The 23,690-nt window shown below is 43.9% G+C and overlaps 1 protein-coding gene and 1 pseudogene across 1 annotated transcript in view; one reads left to right on the top strand and one right to left on the bottom strand.

Annotated features, from left to right (window-relative positions):
* Window positions 1-3,305: 3,305 nt before the first annotated feature.
* Window positions 3,306-3,860, bottom strand: LOC115935324 (large ribosomal subunit protein uL22-like; annotated as a pseudogene).
* Window positions 3,861-13,741: 9,881 nt separating this feature from the next.
* Window positions 13,742-23,690, top strand: part of SVOPL (SVOP like) — an 83,499-nt gene continuing 73,550 nt past the window's right edge. Inside the window, exons 1-3 of the mRNA XM_031013195.2 lie at window positions 13,742-13,857; window positions 14,296-14,387; window positions 20,743-20,841. Coding sequence (XP_030869055.2) covers window positions 13,776-13,857; window positions 14,296-14,387; window positions 20,743-20,841 — 273 coding nt within the window. The 5' untranslated portion in view covers window positions 13,742-13,775. The remainder of the gene's footprint in view (window positions 13,858-14,295; window positions 14,388-20,742; window positions 20,842-23,690) is intronic.

Below are 23,690 nucleotides of genomic sequence, written 5' to 3'. Positions count from 1 at the left end.
TCAAGTCTTATATGTTTTATTCAAAACTCTGGAGGTTAACTGTGAACCTGAAAATGAATAAACAGCCCCTTTTTTTTTATGGCCATGTAAATCTTGCTCACTCTAGGACCAAGGGTTGTATATGAAGATTCTATTTATTTCTCTAGCGGTCTAATGTCAAGACCAAAAGGAATTTTATTTTCTTTTATATCATCAGTTGCCTAAAACTATGCCACATGTTAATTTTCTTCGTATCATGGAAACAAAATATTATTATTATTATTTTTTAATCAGAAATATATAATGACTATGAAGTCAATAATGCTATTATGTTGACTTTTGCTATAAGAAATGGCAATCTGAAGCTGTAATATGTACTTGTGTCACATATTTTTTGCATGGAGGGTTTATATGTGTTTGGCCCAATGTTGGGGAGCAGTGGCTATAGAATGGAATTCATGTTCAGCAGGTGGGGTGCTTCTGGCCTTGCCCACCTCTGCAGCTTCACCTCCCATCACTACCCCTTTCTCACTATTTAAACAACGTGATACTGCTTGTAGTCTTCTCAGCACACATGCATACACACATGCTTTTTGAAAGAATGATGGATATATTCAATTCCATTTTGTAGCAAAACTTGATGTGAAACTCATAAGGATATTTTTTCTTTTTTGAGATGGAGTTTCACTCTTGTCACCCAGGCTGGAGTGCAATGGCATGATCTCAGCTCACTGTAACCTCCTCCTCCCAGATGCAAGTGATCCACCCGCCTCGGCCTCCCAAAGTGCTGACTCACTTGAGGTTAGGAGTTCGAGACCAACCTAGCCAATATGGTGAAACCCTGTCTCTACTAAAAATACAAAAGCTAGCCGGGTGTGGTGGTGCCTGCTTGTAATCTCAGCTACTCAGGAGTCTGAGGCAGGAGAATCCCTGGAACCTGGGAGGCAGAGACAGAGCGAGACTCTGTCTCAAAAATAAATAAAATTAAATTAAAATAAATAAAAACTTGGGCTGGGCACGGTGGCTCATGCCTGTAATCCCAGCACTTTGGGAGGCCGAGGTGCGTGGATCACCTGAGGTCAGGAGTTCGAGATCAGCCTGGCCAACGTGGCGAAATCCCGTCTCTACTAAAAATACAAAAATTAGCTGGGTGTGGTGGCACACGCCTGTAATCCCAGCTTCTCGGGAGGCTGAGGCACGAGAATCGCTTGAACCTGGGAGGCAGAGGTTGCAGTGAGCCGAGATCACGCTATTGCACTCCAGCCTGGGTGACAAGAGCGAGACTTGGTCTCAAAAACAACAACTACAACAACAACAGCAAAACTTGTTCTGCTCAGTAGTAAGTGGAAGATTTCCAGGTTTCTTGCTGTTCAATGTAGAAAACAAGGAGACTTGATGGAAATTGTTTTATTGCTCCTCTAAAATGTAAACCTTTAAGATTGTTAAAATTGTAAAATATGTTTATATGGGTATGAGACATCATAAAACATGACTGATAGGAGAGATTTAATGTTGACTGAAGACTGAACTCATTGTTAAGCATTTTAGTTGTAACTGAACTTAGAATGAACTCACTAGGATTTTAAAATACTATTTTTCCATCAAACTGAATCGTTTTATTCCTAGATACTATAAAAGCCAGATTCCTTTTGGTTTTAAAGTCTGCCGCTGTGATTTGCATTACTATTTTATTTTTCTGTTTTTAAAAAAGGAATAAATATATAATTGACATAATCCACCTACATAAAAGTCACCATTTTAAAGAGTACAATTCAGGCTGGGTGCGGTGGCTCATGCCTATAAGTCCAGCACTTTGGGAGGCCAAGGCGGGTGGATCTTTTGAGGTTAGGAGTTTGAGACTAGCCTGACCAAAATGGTGAAACTCAGTCTCTAGTAAAAATACAAAAAAATTAGTCGGGCATGGTGGTGGACACCTGTAGTCCCAGCTACTTGGGAGGCTGAGGCAGGAGAATCATTTGAACTTGGGAGGCAGAGGCTGAAGTGAGCTGAGATTGCGCCACTGCACTCCAGCCTGGGCAACAGAGTGAGACTCTGTCCCATTAAAAAAAAAAGAAAGAAAGAAAGAAAGAAAAGGGTACAATTCAGTGATCTTGAGTATGTTCACAAGGTTGTGCAACCATCACCATGGTAGAATTCCAGAATGTTTCATCACCTGCCAAAGAAACCTCACACCTATTATCAGTCACTCCCTACTCTCCTCCTCCCCCAGCAACCACTCATCTATTTCTGTCTCTGTGAATTTTCACATAAATGGATATTTCATATAAATGGAATCATACAATATATAGTGTTATATGACTTCTTTTGCTTAGCATGTTTTTGAGATTCATTCATCATGCAGCAAGTATCAGAACTCCATTCCTTCTTATTGCTGAATGATATTCCATTGTATGGATAGACCACATCTCATTTATCCATTCATCAGATGATGGGCATTTGAACCATTCCTACTTTTGGCTCCCAGATGCAAGTGATCCATCTTGCATCTGGAAGTTACAGTGAGCTGAGATCACGCCATTGCACTCCAGCCTGGGTGACAAGAGTGAAACTGTATCTCAAATGATGCTTCTCTGACCATTCATGTATGAGTGTTTGTGTGGACACGTGTATTAGTTCCCTAGGGCTGCCATAACAAAGTACCATACACAGAGTGGCTTAAACAAGAGAAATTGATCATTTCATGATTCGAGAGGCTAGAAGTCTGAGACCAAGGTTTTGGCAGGGTGGGTTCTTTCTGAGGCTGGGAGGGAAAATCTGATCCATGCCTCTCCCCTAGCTGCTGGTGGTTGCTGGCACCCCTTGGGGTTCCTTGGCTTGTAGATGCATCACCCCCATATCTGCCTTCGTGTTGCCAGGTCATTCTCCCTGTGTGCTGTCTCTGTGTCCAAATTCTCCCATTTTTACGAGGACATCATTTACAATGGGTAAGACTCCCACTCCACTCCAGTATAATTTCATCTTTTTTTTTTTTTTTTTTGAGACGGAGTCTCACTGTGTTGCCCAGGCTGGAGTGCAGTGGCATGATCTCAGCTCACTGCAACCTCCACCTCCCAGGTTCAAGAGATTCTCCTGCCTCAGCCTCTTGAGTAGCTGGGATTACAGGTGTGCGCCACCGTGCCCAGCTAAATTTTGTATTTTTAGTAGAGACGGGGTTTCACCATGTTGGTCAGGCTGGTCTCAAACTGCTGACCTTGTGATCCACCCACCTCGGCCTCCCAAAGTGTTGGGATTACAGGCACAGCCACCACATCTGGCCCTTTTTTTTTTTTTTTTTACTTTTAATTTCATTTATTTTAATGCTGAATTTACTCTCGTGTCATAAGTTTTTGTTTCTTCAGTTTCTTCTGGGATATCTTTTTCTTCAGGGCAACCTCATCTTCTGGTTTAGGAACAATCTGTTCCTTTTCAGTAAGGATCATCTCGATGTGGCAGGGAGAGCTCATGCATGGGTTAATCCAACCATAAGCTCTGTCGATCTGGCGGCGCATCTTAGGTGCTTTGTTCACTTGGATATGCTCAATGCCCAGAGAATCTACATCTAAACCCTTAAGTTCTGCATTGTTCTCTGCATTTTTAAGCATGTGCAGCAAAAATTCAGCACTCTTTTTGGGCCACCAACCTTGTGTCCAGCCCCACTGCTTGGCCTGGGCACACCTGCCCACTCCACCATTGTAACATCGGAATGGTACGCACTATTTCTGTAAAGTGACATCTTTCAGATACTTCGTGGCTTTTCATATATGCATACCCTTGATGACCTGGGAAGTGTCATGAGTGTTCTTAAAGTGAACACAAAGATTTGAACGTCTTGATTTGCATGATTTTGTGGAGTTCTCTGGGTCAAGTGAATAGCAAACCATTTTCACAGATCACCTCAGGCCGCTTAGGGAAAGAGGAAGAGCTGACTTTATCTTAACGAATTACATCTGCAATGATCCTAATCCCAAATCAAGTCACATTCTGAGGTACTAGAGGTTAGGTCTTCCACATATAAATTTTGATGGGCACACAATTCAACTCATAAGATTACGTTCTCAATTCTCCTGAGGTTATACCTAGGAGGGGAACAGCACATACGGTAACTCTATGTTTACCCTTTGAGGAACTGACAAACTGTTTTCTACAGGGGCTACATGATTCTAAATTCCCACCAGCAACACACAATGGTTCTGATGCCCCCATATCTTCACTAACACTTGCTACTGCCTTTTTAAAAAAATAATTATAAAGTATGATAAACATACTGCCTACGTTTTTAATTTTAGGGATCTGGCTGGGCGCTGTGGCTCACACCAGTAATCCCAGCAATTTGGGAGGCCAAGGCAGGTGGACAGCTGGAGGTCAGGAGTTCAAGACCAGCCTGACCAACACGGTGAAACCCCTGTCTCTATTAAAAGTATAAAATTAGCCGAGTGTGGTGGTGCATGCCTGTAATCCTAGCTACTTGGGAGGCTGAGGCAGGAGAATCACTTGAACCCCGGAGGCAAAGGTTGCAGTCAGCCAGGAACATGCCACTGCACTCCAGCTTGGGCAACAAGAGTGAAACTCTGTCTCAAAAAAAAAAAAAACCCAAAATTTTTCGGCATCCTACTGAGTAGGAAGTGATATCTTGTGGTTTTGATTTGCATTTCCCGAATGACCAATGATGTTGAGTCTCTTTTCATGTGCTCATTGGCCATTTGCATGTCTTCTTTGTAGACATGTCTATTGAAATCATTTGCCCATTTGAAAAATTAGGTTGTCACTAGGCGCGGTGGCTCACGCCTGTAATCCCAGCGCTGTGGGGGGCCGAGGCGGGTGGATCATGAGGTCAAGAGATCGAGACCATCCTGGACAACATGGTGAAACCTTGTCTCTACTAAAAAATACAAAAATTGGCTGTGTGTGGTGGCGCACACCTGTAATCCCAGCTACTCAGAAGGCTAAGGCAGGAGAATCACTTGAACCCGGGAGGGGAAGTTTGCAGTGAGCTGAGATCATGCCACTGCACTCCAGCCTGGTGACAGAGCAAGATTCTATTTCAAAAAAAAAAAAAATTAGATTGTCTTTTTATTATTGAGTTGTAAGAGTTCTTTATATATTCTGGATACTACACTCTTATCAGGTATATGGTTTGCAAATACTCTCTCCCATTCTGTTTTTTTTTTTTTCCACCTTCTTGATAGTGTCTTTAGATGCACAAAAGTTTTAAATTTTTATTAAGTCCAATTTTTTTGTTTTTTGCCCAGGTGTGGTAGCACTCCAGCCTGGGCAAGAGAGTAAGACCTTGTATCAAAAAAAAAAAAATTAAATTAAAATAAAAAAAATGTAGGGCAAGTGCAGTGGCTCATGCCTCTAATCTCAGCACTTTGGAAGGCTGAGGTTGGCCGGATCACCTGAGGTCAGGAGTTTGAGACCAGCCTGGCCAACATGGCAAAACCCCATCTCCACTAAAAATAAAAAAATTTGCTGGGCATGGTGGTGTGCACCTGTAATCCCAGCTACTCGGGAGGCTGAGGCAGGAGAATCACTTGAACTCAGGAGGCGGAGGTTGTGGTAAGCTGAGATCACGCCATTGCACTCCAGCCTAGGCAACACTAGTGAAACTCCGTCTCAAAAAAAAAAAAAAAGAGGAAAAAAGGAAAAACAAAAGCTTCCAAATAAAGAACACCCTTCAAATGGTGTTCCAACAATGTCTGAAAAGGAAGCAGTAGTTTTAGAATTGTCTGTCCTCATAACTTTCAGGCTCCCAGATGGGCTGAGAGACCAATTATTTTGCTTTTCCCACAATATGTAAATAACAACTTTTCATACTTTCTATGTTTGCTCTTGAGAGGGAGAATTTCATGGATTATCTCTGAGCATTATTGATCTTTTTCCCATCTGGGAATATTTATGTCTCTGTGACAGTGTTTAAGAAAACAAAGAATATATACACTGCAGTATAATTGTTTGTTATGTTTATCTTTTGCATCCCCAGCTAGATTAAAAACTAGGCCAGGTGCGGTGGCTCATGCCTGTAATCCCAGCACTTTGGGAGGCCAAGGCAGGCAGATCACCTGAGGTGGAGAGTTCAAAACCAACCTGACCAACACAGAGAAACCCCGTCTCTACTAAAAATACAAAATTAGCCGGGCGTGGCGGTGCATGCCTGTAATCCCAGCTAGTCGGGAGGCTGAGGCAGGAGAATTGCTTGAACCTGGGAGGCGGAGGTTGCGGTGAGCCAGGACCGCGCCATTGCACTGCAGCCTGGGCAAAAAGAGTGAAACTCTGTCTCAAAAAAAAAAAAAAAAAAACAAAAAAGCCCAAAAACAAAAAACTCCTTGGGCCAGGAACATGTCAGATCCTCCTCTGAAGCCTCCACAGGAACTGCAGAGCCAGCACTTGGCAAACATTAATGACCTTGATGTGCTACTACACAGCTGTTCTCTGGCTTCTTCTTTTTTTTTTTTTTTTTTTTTTTTTGAGGCAGAGTCTCACTCTTTCACCCAGGCTGGAGTGAAGTGGCACGATCTCGGCTGACTGCAACCTCTGCCCCCCAGGTTCAAGCGATTCTCCTGCCTCAGCCTCCCGAGTAGCTGGGATTACAGGCGCCCACCACCACGCCCAGCTAATTTTTGTATTTTTAGTAGAGACGGGTTTTCACCAGGTTGGCCAGGCTGGTCTCGAACTCCTGACCTCAGGCCATCCACCCACCTCGGCCTCCCAAAGTGTTGGGATTACAGGCGTGAGCCGTGGCACCCGGCCCTCTCTGGCTATTTTTATGTTCTGGCAAAAGGACAGCTTGGCTTGAGATTTTTTGTTTCTGTTTTTGTTTTAACCACTTTATTGAGACATGAATGACATAAAAACTGGTACATATTTAATGTATACAACTTGAAGAGTTTGGAGATAAGTATCACTGTGAAACCATCACCACCATCTATGCCATAAAGCTACCTCCAAACGTTTCCTCTAGCCTTATTTATTATTTATTTTATTTTTTTTTTTTTGAGACAGGCTTGCTCTGTTGCCCAGGCTGGAGGGCAGTGGTGCAATCTCAGCTCACTGCAACTTCTGCCTCCTGGGTTTAAGTGATTCTCCTGCCTCAGGCTCCTGAGTAGCTGGGATTACAGGTGCCCACCACTGCACCCGCCAGCACGCCTGGCTAATTTTTGTATTTTTAGTAGATATGGGGTTTCACCATGTTGGCCAGGCTGGTCTCAAATTCCTGGGATTACAGGCATGAGCCACCACACCCAGCTATTATTATTTTTGTGATAAGAACACTTATCAGAAGATCTACCTTTCTGGCAAAATTTTAAGCGCATGATACCATATTGTTAACTATAGGCTCAGTGCTGTAGGAAGATCTTTAGGACTCATTCATCTTGTATAGCCAAAATTTTGTGCCTTTGACTAATACTTCCCTGTTTACCCTTCCCCTCAGCCGCTCAGAATGGCATCCACTATTCCACTCTCTGCTTCTATGACTTTGACTATTTTAGATTCGTCATGTAAATGATATAACATAGTATTCATTCTTCTGTGCCTGGCTTGTTTAATTTAGCATCGTGTCCTTCAGTTTCATCCACCTTGTTGCAGATGGCAGGATTTCCCTCTTTTTTAAAGATGAATAATATTCCATTGTGGCGGGGCGCAGTGACTCACACCTGTAATCCCAGCACTTTGGGAGGCTGAGGCAGGTGGATCACCTGAGGTCGGGAGTTGGAGACCAGCCTGACCAACATGGTGAAACCCTGTCTCTACTAAAAATACAAAATTAGCTGGGTGTGGTGGCACATGCCTGTAATCCCAGCTAGTTGGGAGGCTGAGGCAGGAGAATCGCTTGAACCCAGGAGGTGGAGGTTGCAGTGAGCTGAGATCCTGCCATTGCACTCTAGCCTGGGCAACAAGAATGAAACTCTGTCTCAAAAAAAAAAAATAAAATAAAATAAAAAGAAAAATTCCCTTGTATGCATGTACCCAATTTCCTTTTCCACACATCCGTTAATGGACATTTGGGTTGTTTTATGTTTTGGCTATCGTGAATAACGCTGTAGTGAACATGGGAGTGCAGATATCTCTCTGAGATAACTGATTTCAATTCCATTTGGATATATGCAGAAGTAGGGCATTTGGATCATATTGGTGGTTCTATTTTAATTTTTTGAGGATAGTTCAATACTGTTTTCCATAGTGGCTGCACCAATTTACATTCCTACCAACAGTGTACAAGGGTTCCTTTTCCTCCACATTCCCACAACTATCTCTTTCTTGACCTTTTGATAATCGCCATCCTAACAAGTATGAGGTAATGTCTCACTGGGGTTTTGATTTGCATTTTTCTGAGGATTAGTGATGTCCTGCACCTTTTCATTGGCCATTTGTACTGGCTGTCTATCGGCAATTTGTATGTCTTCACTTGAAAACTGTCTGCTCAGGTCCTTTGCCCATCATTTGAGTTTTTTGAGTTTTGCTCAAGTTGCAGGAGTTCCTTTTTCCTTTTTTTTTTTTTTTTGAGATGGAGTCTTGCTTTGTTGCCCAGGCTGTAGTGCAGTGGCACAATCTCAGCTCACTACAAGCTCTGCCTCCCAGGTTCAAGTGATTCTCCCACCTCAGCCTCCCAAGTAGCAGGGATTACAGGCACCCACCATCGTGCCCTGCTAGTTTTTGTATTTTTAGTAGAGATGGGGTTTCACCATGTTGGCCAGGCTCTTCTCGAACTCCTGACCTCGGGTGATCTGCCTGCCTCGGCCTCCCAAAGTGCTGGGATTATAGACGTGAGCCACTGCACCTGGCCAGGATCTTCTTTGCCACCTGCCCCCCTGCCGAGACAGAGTCCCATTCTGTCACCCAGGCTGGAGTACAGTGGCATGATTTCGGCTCACTGCAACCTCTGCTTCCCAGTTTCAAGTGATTTCACCTGCTTCAGCCTCCCGAGTAGCTGGGATTACAGGCATACACCACCACACCTGGCTAATTTTTGTATTTTTAATAGAGACAGGGTTTCACCATGTTGGCCAGACTGGTCTCCAACTCCTGATCTTGTGACCTGCCCGCCTCAGCCTCACAAAACGCTGGGATTACAGACATGAGCCATTGTGCCCGCCCAAAGAGTTTCTTACATATTTTGGATATTAACCCTTTGTGAGTTCTGATTCTACTACTTAACTAGTGATCAGACATTGGAAAAGTTACATAAGCATCTCACAACTGCCAGGCACAGTGGCTTATGCCTGTAATCCTAGCACTTTGGGAGGCCAAGGCGGGTGGATCACCTAAGGTCAGGAATTCAAGACCAGCCTGGCCAACATGGAGAAACGTATATCTCTACTAAAAATACAAAAATTATTCAGGCGTGGTGGCGGGCACCTATAATCCCAGCTACTTGGGAGGCTGAGGCAGGAGAATTGCTTGAACCCGGGGGGCAGATGTTGCAGTGAGATGAGATCCTGCCACTGCACCCCAGCCTGGGCAAAAGAGCACAACTCCATCTCAAAAAAAACCCCAGAATCTCAGAACCTCATTTTTTTGAATTATTTATTTTGGAAAAGACTACACATACTCAAAAGTAGAAGATAATAATCTTCCTCCAATAATTTTCAATAGATCACCATTCTTTTTTCATCTATACACCCATCTAATTCCTATACATGCTGCCCTCACCCTATTATTTATTTTAAAATAAATCCCAGACATCATCATTTCATTAGTAAATATTTTAGTATGTACCTCAAAAATACAAGGATTCTTTCTTATACCATAGCCATAATACCATTGTCACACCTAATGAGGCCATCAGGAATTTCTTAATATCTTCAAATTTCCAAACTTGCTAAAATTTCCCTGATATTATCTGTATCTCTAGCTCTCTCACATTGTTGTTTTTCTTTTTTTTCTTTTTTTTTTTTTTGAGATGGAGTTTTGCTCTTGTCGCCCAGGCTGGGGTGCAATGGCTTGATCGCTGCTTACCGCAACCTCCATGTCCTGGCTTCCAGCGACTCTTGTGCCTCAGCCTCCCGAGTAGCTGAGATTACAGGCATGCACCATCACGCCAGGCTAATTTTGTATTTTTAGTAGAGAGGGGGTTTTACCATGTTGGTCAGGCTGGTCTTGAACTCCTGACCTCAGGTGATCCACCCACCTTGGCTTCCCAAAGTACTGGGATTACAGAGGTGAGCCACTGCACCCAGCCACAGACTTGTTTTATTTTTAAATTTTTTACAGTTGATTTGTTTGAATGAACATCCAAACAAGGTCCATTTTTGGTTTGATGTGTCTCTTTCATTTTAGTCTATAGGTTCCCCTTTCCTCTTCTTTCCCTTGCCGTTTATTTAATGAATAAACTGGGTCATTTTTCTTATACAGCTTCCAGCATTCTGCATTTTTCTTATTGCATCCACGTGGTGTTGTTTAACATGTTTCTTCATTTCCTGTGTAAGCGGGTAGCTAGAGCTAGATTCCTGATTCGATTCAGGTTCCATTTCTCTTTATGAGAATACTTCACAGGTGATGTTGTATACGCCTTCCTGTTGCATCTTATTAGGACCCAATGCAATCTGCCTGTCTCTGTTTCCATGGTGTTAAGATTTTTCAGTGGGTTCAGGTGTTATCAGTCGTATCCCTCTCATAGCAAAGTTCACCATCAGCCTTTCACCTCATAGTTTACAAGCCAGTGATGATTGTTGCCTGGATCCATTATTTTTTTAGAAGGTGCAAAACAGTGATGATTTAATTCCATCCTTTTCTCTGCATATGTTAGCTTTATTATTCACAAATAATTTTCCCTCAGCAACTGTTTTGTTACCCTGATGTACAATTTGTACAAAAAAGTCAAGGTATTTACTATATTTGCTAGTTTTCAGAATGAGTTTATTTCTTACCATTCTCCCAAGGTGATCAATGAGGTCTTCATTATGGTATTACTGTGAACAAATGGATTTTAACATCTTCAATGTGTTTCAATTCTTGGCAGTCATTAGTCTTTCTAATGTTCAAATTGTCCCATCTTTGGCCAGTGGGAGCCTTTTCAATTTTAATTTTTTTTTGTTTTTTGAGATGGAGTCTCACTCTGTCACCCAGACTGGAGTCCAGTGGCCCGATCTTGGCTCACTGCAACCTCTGCCTCCTGGGTTCAAGCAATTCTCATGCCTCAGCCTTCTGAGTAGCTGGGACTACAGGTGCATACCACCACGCCTGGCTAATTTTGCATTTCTAGTAGAGACGGGGTTTTGCTGTGTTGGCCAGACTGGTCTCAAACTCTTGGTCTCAAGTGATCCTCCTGTATCAGCCTCCCAAAATGCTGGGATTACAGGTGTGAGCTACCACGCCCAGACCTCAGTTTTAATTTTGTAATCTTTCATTACAACCCCAGGGGTCTTTGATATTGCCCATGCTATAGGCTACGACAAGATGCCCCAGGCTCAGTTTGTACATTTCCTGTCCCTGAACCAGAATCAGCCATTTACCTAAGATGCCTGGGTTTGTTTGTTTATGTTTATTTATTATATATGTTATATAATAATATTTGTTAATATATTTGTTAATATTATATGTTATATAATAGTTTCGTATTTCTATTTCCAGTTCAAAATTAGGCACCTAAAGTGCCTGGGTTTGTTTGTTTATATTTATTATATATGTTATATAATAATTATATTTTTTAATATATTTGTTAATAATATATTTGTTAATATTATATGTTATATAATAATTTCATATCTATTTCAAGTTCAAAATTAGGATTATAAATTTTTTACATACCTAAATTTGATTTTATATTTATCTTTTTCCTCTTAACAATGAAAACCTGGGTTCCTAACAATATTAACAAAATTACTTTCTTTATCCTAAATATGTACTGATATACAACTGATGATACCAATATTATTACTAACAGTATCATTAGCAAGAATAGTTTAGGCTTTCTGTTTATCCCACTAGGAATATACAATTAAGTTACTATGTCTTAAAGTCATCTGAAAAAAAATCTGGCCGGGCAGGGTGGCTCACGCCTGTAATCCCAGTACTTTGGGAGGCCGATGTGGGCAGATTCACAAGGTCAGGAGATCGAGACCATCCTGGCTAACATGGTGAAACCCCGTGTCTACTAAAAATACAAAAAATTAGCCGGGCGTGGTGGTGGGCGCCTGTAGTCCCAGCTACTCGGGAGGCTGAGGCAGGAGAATGGCGTGAACCCGGGAGGCAGAGCTTGCAGTGAGCCGAGATCGGGCCACTGCACTCCAGCCTGGGTGACAGAGCAAGACTCCGTCTCACAAAAAAAAAAAAAAAAAAAAAGTCTGTGTGGGTAAGCCACTAACTTGATACCCATCTTTATTTGTCTTAGTTTTCTTTTGGCTTTTAGAGTTAAGAATCCTTTTTAGGGTTAAATGCAAAAAGGCGAGGTAAAAAGAAGCAGCCAGGCATGGTGGCTCACGCCTGTAATCCCAACACTTTGGGAAGCCAAGGCAGGTGGATCACTTGAGGTCAGGAGTTTGGGACCTGCCTGGCCAACATGGCAAAACCCCATCTCTACTAAAAATACAAAAATTAGCCCAGTGTGGCAGTGGGTGCATGTAAGAGGGAGGAGAATTTCTTGAACCAGTAGGCGGAGGTTGCAGTGAGCCGAGATCGTGCCACTGCACTCCAGTCTGGGCGACAGGGCAAGACTCTGCCTCAAAAAAAAAAAAAAAGACAATGACATGCAAGAAAGCATACTGGAAATACAGGATCTGCGGAAGTGTGAAGTGCTGCTTTGCGATTGTTTTTCTGTATCAAAGCCATCTTCCCTCCCACTCAGAGGATGCTATTGGTTAAATTGCCAAGGCCTGCGTCTGGCCCCAGGCTCAAGGTTGGTTACTGGTCTCAGAGTCCTGGTTGTCTAATTTGGCCGCTTAATTTAGCTCGATTATCTAATTTAGCCATTTAGTCTCTCCATTTCTCAGGTTCCTTACATGCCAGACAGTGATAAATTATAATATTTCACAGATCTTCTGTGAAGATTAGAGGGAATAATTCATGTATGTAAAGTGTTCAGGATAATGATTAGTGACAAATACATCCCTCATACAGAGTAATAATAGTAAGGGCTTCCATTTATCAAGCACATTAGTACTTGCCAGTTATGGGGTGAGTGCTCTCTGTGAACTAACTCATTTAATCATCACAACAACCTTGAAAGTTGGGTGCCATTATTATATCATCCCCATTTTAGGAAACCCATTTGAGAAAACTGAGGTGTGCAAAGGGCAAATTCCTCAAAGCCACATACCTAAAAAGTAGTAGGGAAGGCTGGGCACAGTGGTTCACGCCTATAATCCCAGCACTTTGGGAAGCCGAGGTGGGCGGATCACCTGAGGTCAGGAATTCGAGACCAGCCTAGAGAACATGGTGAAACCCTGTCTCTACAAAATATACAAAAAAAATTAGCCAGGCATGGTGACGCATGCCTGTAACCCCAGCTACTCGAGAGGCTGAGGCACGAGAATCGCTTGAACCCAGAAGGCAGAGGTTGTAGTGAGCTGAGACTGCACCACTGAACTCCAACCTGGGCAATAGAGTGAGACTCCATCTCAATCGATCAATCAATAAAAAGTAGTAGGGGAAAAAAAACACCGAGCTGCTTGGTTCCAGAGGCCCGGTGTGAAAGAGGATAAAAATACATACCTCATTCGATTTTTGTGAGGGCTTCAGGAAATTTTGTGCATAGTGTGCCTGGCATATACTAACTATCCAATAACCATTATATTTCTTTCCTTCTTCCCTCCCTTGCTTCCACCAGGGAAGCTGTTTGGGGAACTTGAGCTATTTAGAAGATGGCAACCAAGCCAACAGAGCCCGTCACGATCCTCAGCCTTCGGAAGTTGAGCCTGGGGACCGCAGAGCCACAGGTTAAAGGTAAGATTATCATAGAAGTCTCCAGCTCAACCTGCTGCTTAGAGTTAAGAATCCTTTTTAAGGTTAAATGCAAAAAGGTGAGGTCAAAAGAAGCAGCCAGGCATGGTGGCTCACACCTGTAATCCCATCACTTTGGAAGGCCTAGGCAGGTGGATCACTGAGGTCAGGAGTTTGGGACCTGCCTGGCCAACATGGTGAAATCCCGTCTCTACTAAAAATACAAAAATTAGGCCAGTGTGGCAGTGGGTGCGTGTAATCTCAGCTACTCAGGAGGCTGAGGGAGGAGAATTGCTTGAACCAGTAGGCAGAGGTTGCCTACCACTGACCCCCCGTATTAACTTGTTTTTATAATAATGGGTTGGCTTTCTGAAGCTGATAGTCCACACGCATTCCCTTCCCTGCAGAAGCAACTTTTTCCACTTTGTCTTTCGTTGTTAGAGCCAAAGACGTTCACCGTGGAAGATGCAGTGGAGACCATCGGCTTCGGGCGTTTCCACATTGCCCTCTTTCTGATCATGGGCAGTACTGGGGTGAGTGCTCCTTCGAGATGTTGACGAAAAGTGTCAAACTCTGTAAAATATTTGAAGAGATTTATTCTGAGCCAAATATGAGTGACCATGGCCTGTGACACAGCCCTCAGGAGGTCCTGAGAACGTGTGCCCAAGGTGGATGGGGCACAGTTTAGGGAGGCAGGAGACATCCATCAAATACATTTAAGAAATACATTGATTTGGTCCAGAAAGGCGGGACAATTCAAATTCAAAACAGGAGTGGTGGGGGAGGGGGGACTTTCAGGCTATAGGTAAATTTAAACATTTTCTGATTGACAATTGGTTGAGTTTGTCTACAGACCTGGGATTGATAGAAAGGAGATGTTCAAGTTAAGATAAAAGATTGTGGCCACACACGGTGGCTGACACCTGTAATCCCAGCACTTTGGGAGGCTGAGGCTGGTGGATCACCTGAGGTCAGGAGTTTGAGACCAGCCTGGCCAACATGGTGTTGAAACTCCGTTTCTACTAAAAACACAAAAATTAGCTGGGCTTGGTGGTTGGTGCCAGTAATCCCAGCTACTCGGGAGGCTGAGGCAGGAGAATCGCTTGAACCCAGGAGGCGGAGGTTGCAGTGAGCTGAGATCGCGCCACTGCACTCCAGCTTGAATGACAGAGCAAGACTGCGTCTCAAAAAATAATAATAATAAAATGAAAAAAAAAAAGATTGTGGAGACTAAGGTTCTTTTGAAGTCTTATAGTGGCTGCCCTTAGAGACAATAGATGACAAATGTTTCCTATTCAGATCTTTAAAAGGTGCTAGACTTTTAGTTAATCTCTTCAGGATCGGGAGGGCCTGGAAGAAAAAGATCTAGCTCTGTTAATAGAGATTCTTTACAGATGCAAATTCTCTCCCACAAAGAACAGCTTTGCAGGACCATTTCAAAATACGGCAAAGAAACATGTCTTGGGGTAAAATATTTGACTTACTTCTTTTTCACATAATGTTATGCCAGATCGGAAAGTAAGTCACGATCTATAGGGTTAATAAAACCCATCTGATGAGAATTTATGGTTTGTAGGGCATGACTCCCCAGGCCCCTTAGATAGGAATTTGGGCAAAATAAAAACAATCAGAGCTTAGTCCTCAGAGATCACGTGGGTCTTCAAAGCTAACATCATTGGACGCACAGTCTTTTTTCTACTGACCTCTGGCTCTGGGCTCTCCAGTCCAGGGGGTGTAGGGATAAGAAAAAGAGCAGGAGGCCGGGCGCAGTGACTCACGCCTGTAATCCCAGCACTTCGGGAGGCCGAGGCGGGCGGATCACGAGGTCAGGATATCGAGACCATCCTGGCTAACATGGTGAAACCCCGTATCTAATAAAAATACAAAAAAATGAGACGGGCGTGGTGGCGGGCGCCTGTAGTCCCAGCTCCTCGGGAGGCTGAGGCAGGAGAATGGCGTGAATCCGGGAGGTGGAGGTTGCAGTGAGCTGCGATAGTGCCACTGCACTCCAGCCTGGGTGACAGAGCGAGACTTCATCTCAAAAAAAAAAAAAAAAAAACAGGAACCCCAAGAGGTGGGTAATCCAAAAATCACTTTCATTCACCTTTGGCAGGTGTTCGGTTATAAAGCAAGTGAGCATTTGTGTCTATGTTTTGGGAATTCAATACTCATTTTTTAAAATGATAGAAATGGAGGTGTTGGGAAGAAAGGAGAAAACTATGGCATTATTTTATGTAAATTCGAACACATGGCTCTCAAACATTTTGTGCATAAGAATCACCAGAGACACCTGCTGTAATTACATATTTTCAGATCCTTTAAGAGGCACTGATGAAGGCTTGTTATTTACTGCTACGGTTTGAACATGTCCCTTCCAAAACCCAGGTGATGCCAATGAGATAGTGTGAGGAGGTGGGGACTTTAAGAGGTGATTAGGCCATGAGGACTCCTCCCTCGTGAATGAGATTAAGGCCCTTATAAAAGAGGCTTCATGCAGCAGGAGTTTCAGCTTGTTTGCCTTTCCGCCCTGTGAGTACAGTGGTTCCTCCACTCTCGAGGGGCACGAGGGAGTAGGTCCTCTCCAGGCAACAGAACCTGCTGGCACTTTGATCTTGGGCCTCCCAACCTGCAGAACTGTGAGAAAATGAATTTAGATTTCTTATAAATTGCCCAGTCTCAGGTATTTTGTGATAGCAACACCAATGGACTAAGACATACACCCTACGCTATTTTGAAGAAAGAAGAATGACAGCTTCACCCAGAGGCTTTCACAACAGTGGTGATGTCTGTGAACCCACACCACTACTCCCGCTTCCTCCTTTAGTAGGTAAGGTGAAAATACGTTAAGAACTCCAGGCCAGGCGCTGTGGCTCGTGCCTGTCATCCCAGCACACTGGGAGGTCAAGGCCGGGGGATCACCTGAGGTCAGGAGTCTGAGACCAGCCTGGCCAACATGGTGAAACCCTATTTCTACTAAAAATACAAAAAACTACGTGTGGTGGCATGTGTCTGTAATCCCAGCTACTTGGGAGGCTGAGGCAGGAGAATAACTTGAACCTGGGAGGCAGAGGTTGCAGTGGGCTTAGATTGCGTCACTGCACTCCAGCCTGGGCAACAGAGCAAGACTTTGGGGGTGGAAGGCGGGGAACAAAACAAAACTTCATACCCAGATGCATAATGATAATCAGACAGAATGGAAAATCAAAGATAAGGGGTCCACTCAACAATGGTGTTGGGCCGGAGGGTAAAAATACACAGGAGGGAGGTAAGTGAGAAAACGCTAGAGGGCTCTGACCCTCCCCAAACAGCTAAAAAGTATAAGAATGGGTTGTGTGGGCCGGGCATGGTGGCTCACGCCTCTAATCCCAGCACTTTGGGAGGCCAAGGCGGGTAGATCACCTGCGGTCAGGAGTTGGTTGGACACCAATCTTATCAACATGGCAAACCCTCATCTCTACTAAAAATAGAAAAAAATTACCGGGGTATGGTGGCTCATGCCTGCAATCCCAGCTACTCGGAAGGCAGGGTCAGGAGAATTGCTTGAACCCGGGAGATGGAGGTTGCAGCGATCCGAGATCGCGCCACTGTACTCTAGCCTGGGCAACACAGCAAGACTCAGTCTCAGTTAAAAAAAATAAAAAATAAAGGGTTGTGTGATCTGGAGGTAGCCATGTGAGTTTGATGCATCTTTCAAAAGTGTTGCATTCTCAGGCAACAGTCTATTTTCTTTCTTTTTTTCTTTTTTCTTTTTTTTTTTTTTTTTTGAGATGAGATCTAGCTATGTTGCCCAGGCTGCTGGTCTCAAACTCCTCAGCTCAAGCAATCCTCCCACCTCAGCCTCCCAAAGTGCTGGGATTATAGGCTTAGCCACCAAGCCTGGCCTCAGGCAACAGTCTAGTATAAAAAAGAGAAAGGCAAGATGTGTCCTAGTCCTACTTTGATGATAACCAATGGTACAATTTAGAAGATTTCCTTATCTGTCCAGTGAGGTCTCATAGGCTCCAAATTTGTTAAATTCCACATTTCAAGGGACGAGTAGGTGTGACTAGGTGAAGTTTTACTATGAACTCTCCTCCACCTTCACCGAGAACATCTTGAGGAAGTGAAATGATCTCTGGTCTTCACGTGTCTTTTTTTTTGAGACGGAGTCTCACTCCGTCGCCGAGGCTGGAGTGCAGTGGCGTGATCTCGGCTCACTGCAAGCTCCGCCTCCTGGGTTCACGCCATTCTCCTGCCTCAGCCTCCCGAGTAGCTGGGACTACAGGTGCCTGCCACCACGCCCGGCTAATTTTTTGTATTTTTAGTAGAGACAGGGTTTCACCGTGTTAGCCAGGATGGTCTCGATCTCCTGACCTCTTGATCTGCCCGCCTCAGCCTCCCAAAGTGCTGGGATTACAGGCGTGAGCCACCGCGCCCGGCCTCAAGTGTCTTACCGTCATGAGAATTCTCCCCAGCTCACCAGCTAGGAAGGGCTCTCTGCCAGGCCACCCTCTCCTGTCTCACAAAGGAAGACAGAACTGCTTATTTGGGTGCAGGGACCAAATCTTTCGCCTGGTCTTACGATGGGATGCTTTATGAGCAGGATTCTTCCATCAGCATTGATATGTTGACAGTGATGGGCCGTGGCCCCTCCACCTGTTCAGGCCCGTATTCAGAGGCCATAGAAGCAGCAGTTGAGTTTCCGTGCCTCGTGTGACGGTGTATATAACAGCATCCACAGCAGCTGAGCAGCCTCAGCCTGTGACCAGGACTCCTAAGTCCTGGTCTTCTGTGTGTGTGTGTGTGTGTGTGTGTGTATGTGTGTGTGTATGTGTATGTGTGTGTGTTTTCTGGGAAACGAAGTCTTGTTCTGTTGCCCAGGCTAGAGTGCAGTGGTGTGATCTCGGCTCACTGCAACCCCTACCTCCCGGGTTCAAGCGATTCTCCTGCCTTAGCCTCCTGAGTAGCTGGGATTACAGGCACATGCCACCACGCAGCTAATTTATTTTGTATTTTTAGTAGAGACAGGGTTTTGCCATGTTGGCCAAGCTGGTCTCAAACTCCTGACCTCAAGTGATTTGCCCGCCTCAGCCTCCCAAAGTGCTGGGATTACAGGCGTGAGCCATGTCCTGGTCAGTCCTGGTCATCTTTAAGACATTCCCTGAGGTCTAGAGTGAAGCTCCTCTGTGTACCCCACGATGACTCCCTGCCTGCTCCCTCTCCCTTAAGGCTACTATAGCAGAATGGGCAGAGTTTTATTCCTTATTGGTTTATTTCCTTCTAGAACTCTTTAGAGGAGTGGCATCTTGGTTAATATGGATCTGGCTGTTCTGTATTACTGAAGGAAGATGAGTTTACTAAATCAAACGTTCTTCTGAGTTGGTTATTATTTGTAGACACGGTCTTGCTCTGTCACCCAGGCTGGAGTGCAGTGGTGCAATCTCAGCTCACTGCAACCTCCGCCTCCTGGGTGCAAGTGATTCTCGTGCCTCATCCTCCTGAGTCGGTGTGCAGTACCATGCCCCACTAATTTTTGTATTTTTAGTAGCGATGGGGTTTTGCCATGTTGGCCAGGCTGGTCTCAAACTCCTGGCCTCAGGTGATCCGCCTACCTCAGCCTTCCAAAGTGCTCAGATTACAGACATGAGTCACCGGGTCAGCCTCTTCTGAGATAATTATGCTCTCTTACTTCTGATGCTTTTTGAACTAAAACTTGCCAGCTGGCCATCTGAACTCTGGACACCACTATAATGCTCTCTTGTGGAGAGACAAGTCACTATAATATGTGTACTTCAAAGTCCCACATGCTGGCTGACATCATTCCACCTTTTTCATCTCAGACCTCCAAGTCATACAAGTATAAACATTATTATAATAACCCATATAGATATTCTATCAATGTTATCGACTGAACATGTGCCAAACAAACTCGTTTTCTCCTTTAATTCCCTTTTTTTCCTCCTGATAAGCTTGTCCCTGTCAATGATGTCAGTGTTCTTCCCTTCCACCAGACACAAAATCTCAGTCATCTTTGACTCATCCTTCATGATCCTTTACCTAACTTTCATCATCTGTTTATAATTATTCCTTCAATTCTTTTCTAGCATCTCCTTCTCTTTTTTTTGAGAGACAAACTTATCCCTATAACGGATTGCAAGATATGGATAGAGGATGATACTCAAACTGTATTGAAAGAAATATTTAGTAGCATTAAGTTTGTTAAATACACATTTTCTTAGGCTGAGTTCAGTGGCTCATGCCTGTAATCTCAGCACTCTGGGAGGTCAAAGTGGGAGGTTCACTTACGCCTAGGAGTTTCCAGCCTGGGCAACATAGTGAGATCCCATTTCCTCTTTTTTTTTTTTTTAAACAAAACAAAACAGAACACTTTCCTGCTGATGAACTCATATTACTTTGTACTCATTGCTTTATTTTCCAGCTTTCATGAATCTTACTATCCCAGCTTGAGATCAGAAACTGTCTCAAAAATCCATTTATAAGGCATGTGCTCTGCAACCTTCACAATCATGAGTACAAAACAACAAAGCTAGTTGATGTGGATGCTGCCGGTTAGCTAGTTTCACCCCTTAGCTATGGGAGTGGCCTTCACACAGCTCCCTCCCAGTGCTACCATGCAACTGCATTGGTCAGCAAAATCATAAGTGAATACGTGTTACAAATTTTTGGGAACTCTCTCAAGTTGTTCAAACCATGAAAGTCACATCCACAAAGGCTGAAGTTCTATAGTTCCTTATCCAACTAGCAGTGCAGTGTGGGTGTACAATAGATCCTCCCTGAATGGGGAAGGACGAAGGGGACAGGACTAGGTAGGATGATGGGCAGGCAGACTTGAGAAGAAGTGATGACAAGCTGGCACTTAGACATGGCATGGTGTCCCTCTTCTTTAAGGTGGTTGAGGCCATGGAGATCATGTTGATAGCTGTTGTGTCTCCTGTCATCCGCTGTGAATGGCAACTGGAGAATTGGCAGGTGGCATTAGTAACCACGGTAAGTACCTGCTCCCTGTGCTGTGAACAAGCCAACTGAGGGAGTAGGCTCCCTTTCCTCCATCCTGCAGGGCTGAGAGCCAAAGGGTGTCTGACCACTTGGTATGTTGGCTTCCAAAACTCAAGGGTTTGCAGCATTTGATGTCTTCCTCACCTTTTTCTTTTCCTAGCATGCATAATCTTGAATTGCTTACTATCCACATGAGAGATGCAATTCAGAAAGTGATCCCTAAGTCATGGGTTAGTCATAGGTTAAATCGGGTCACTAAAGAAGCTATTTACATGGACCATAGTGACTTCACCAATCACCCTCGCTGAATTATACTGTTACTCCTTCAACTTTTCTCAAAGACCATTAAGAATAGCCTTATGGGCCTGGTGCAGTGGCTCATGCCTGTAATCCCAGCACTTTGGGAGGCTGAGGCAGGCAGATCACCTGAGGTCAGGAGGTTGAGACCAGCCTGACCAACATGGTGAAACCCCGTCTCTACTAAAAATACAAAAATTAGCAAGATGTGGTGGTGGGTGCCTATAATCCCAGCTACTTGGGAGGCTGAGACAGGAGAATTGCTTGCATCTGGGAGGAGGAGGTTGCAGTGAGCCAAGACCATGCCATTGCGCTCCAGCCTGGGTGACAAGAGTGAAACTCCATCTCAAAAAAGAAAAAATAGCCTTATGAGTTGCACATCAAGTTTTGCCTCAAAGTGGAATTGAAGATATCCATTCTTTCAAAAAGCATGTGTGTATGCATGTGTGCTGAGAAGACTACAAGCAGTATCACGTTGTTTAAATAGTGAGAAAGGGGTAGTGATGGGAGGTGAAGCTGCAGAGGTGGGCAAGGCCAGAAGCACCCCACCTGCTGAGCATGAATTGCATTCTATAGCCACTGTTCCCCAACATTGGACCAAACACATATAAACCCTCCATGCAAAAAATATGTGATACAAATACATATTACAGTTTTTCAGTTTGCCATTTCTTATAACCAAAATCAACATAATAGCATGATTGACTTCATAGTCATTATATATTTCTGATTAAATGGGTATGAAAGTTCACCTTCTATCACAGAGCTTTGCAAAATATTTATTTTTAATCTTAAAAGAGGCTCGTGATATATAAGAATGCTGTGGAGGGTGGAGAGCCATTGGAAGGCTTCAGGGAAGGATGTGGTCAGTTTTCTAAGAACTCCAAGGAGATAAGGCTGCAGGGTAGAAAGTCAGTGAGGGTGTAACTGCCCTAGTGTTCATCTTTCCTAGTGCCCCGATACAGCCAACTTATCAAGTGGAGGAACTGCAATAGAGAACGTGTTTAATAGACATAGAGTGGCTAAACCAGAGGCCAGAATTTTATTGTATCAGCCTCCCTGAAAATCTGGAGGCAAGCGTTTTTTAAAGATAGTTTGGTTGGCAGGGGGCTAGAGAATGGGTATTGCTGATTGGTTGGAGATGCAATCATAGTGGTGTAGAAAATGGACCATGTATGCTGAGTCTGCTTATGGGTTTGGGGGGTCACAGGACCAGTTGAGTCAGGGGTCATGGGTCTGGGTGGAGTCATCCTGTTGTCAAAAATGCAAAAGTCTGAAAAGACTTCTCAAAAGGCCAATCTTAGGTTCTACAATACTGATGTTATTTACAGGAGTAATTGGGGAAGTCGCAAATCATGTGACCTCCAGAACAAAGGCTGGAAAGTGGCTGGTAATCCTTTAAGCCTACATCTTAACAGAATTCAGGCCCCTCTCATAATCCTACCTGGTGGCCTTTTATTACTTTATAAAGGTGATTTAGTTTTGGGAAGAGCTGTTATCTAAACTGTAAACTAAATTTCTTCCAAAGTTAGTTGGACTCATGCCCAGGAATGACCAAGGGCAGTTTGGAAGTTAAAGCCAAAATGGATTTGGTTAGGGCAGATCTCTTTCACTGTCATAATTTTTTCTATTATATTTTTTGCAAAGATGGTTTCAAAGGGGCTGTGGTATAAGTGGTAGAGTGAGGTTGTGTGTTCTGGGACATATTTAGGAAGTAACATCAGCCAAGGAGGTCAAAGAACCAGCAGGTGGGGAGAGAAAGGTTGATTTACTTGGGTATCGAAGCTGGTTTTAATGAAGACAGGACTTTGTAAGTGCCAGGGGAAAACTTCCCTTCACCTTCCAAAGGTTTACTAAAAAAATCAACGGACAGAAGGTAGATTCATGGGGAAAAAAGGCATACAAAATTTTATTTTGATGGGCATAGCAGGAAGGAATCACAAGAGTGATTACCAATAACCCAGCTTGGGACAGAAACGTATATAGCCTTTTTCACAGTGGAGGATGCCAGTGGGCAAAGATTCTTTAGATGGGCAATAAGTCATAAATGAGAATGAATGGACCAGGGAGGTGTGAGGCAGGCATTACAGGAAGGTGAGGGGTGGAGTTACACAGGAACAAAGGTTGTTCTGTTATCCAGGTGATCTCTGGGAGCTGCCCTCAGAAGACTAGGTGAAAAGTCTGGAGCAATGTGATACCCCCAGCCTCTTCTCTTTTCTGGTGGCTGATCTTTGTAATTTGACATGATCCCTAGGGAGCGGGTTTAGGATAATTGCGTTCCCTTTTTTTTGTTGTTGTCAGTGTTGTTGTTTTGTTGAAACAGAGTCTCCCTCTGTTGCCCGGGCTGGAGTGCGGTGGTGCGATCATAGCTCACCGCAGCTTTGAACTCCTGGGCTCAAATAATCCTCTTGCCTTAGCTTCCTGAGTAGCTAGGATGTGGGTCACCACACCTGGCTAATTTGAAGAGGCTAGTCTCTACTCCTGGCCTCAAGCAATCCTCCTGCCTAGGCCTCTCAAAGTGTTGGGATCACAAACTGAGTTAC

This window comes from Gorilla gorilla, chromosome 6 (genome assembly GCF_029281585.2).
Source record: "Gorilla gorilla gorilla isolate KB3781 chromosome 6, NHGRI_mGorGor1-v2.1_pri, whole genome shotgun sequence".
NCBI classification, from domain to species: Eukaryota; Metazoa; Chordata; class Mammalia; order Primates; family Hominidae; genus Gorilla; species Gorilla gorilla.
This window is presented reverse-complemented; position numbering and strand designations above follow the sequence as displayed.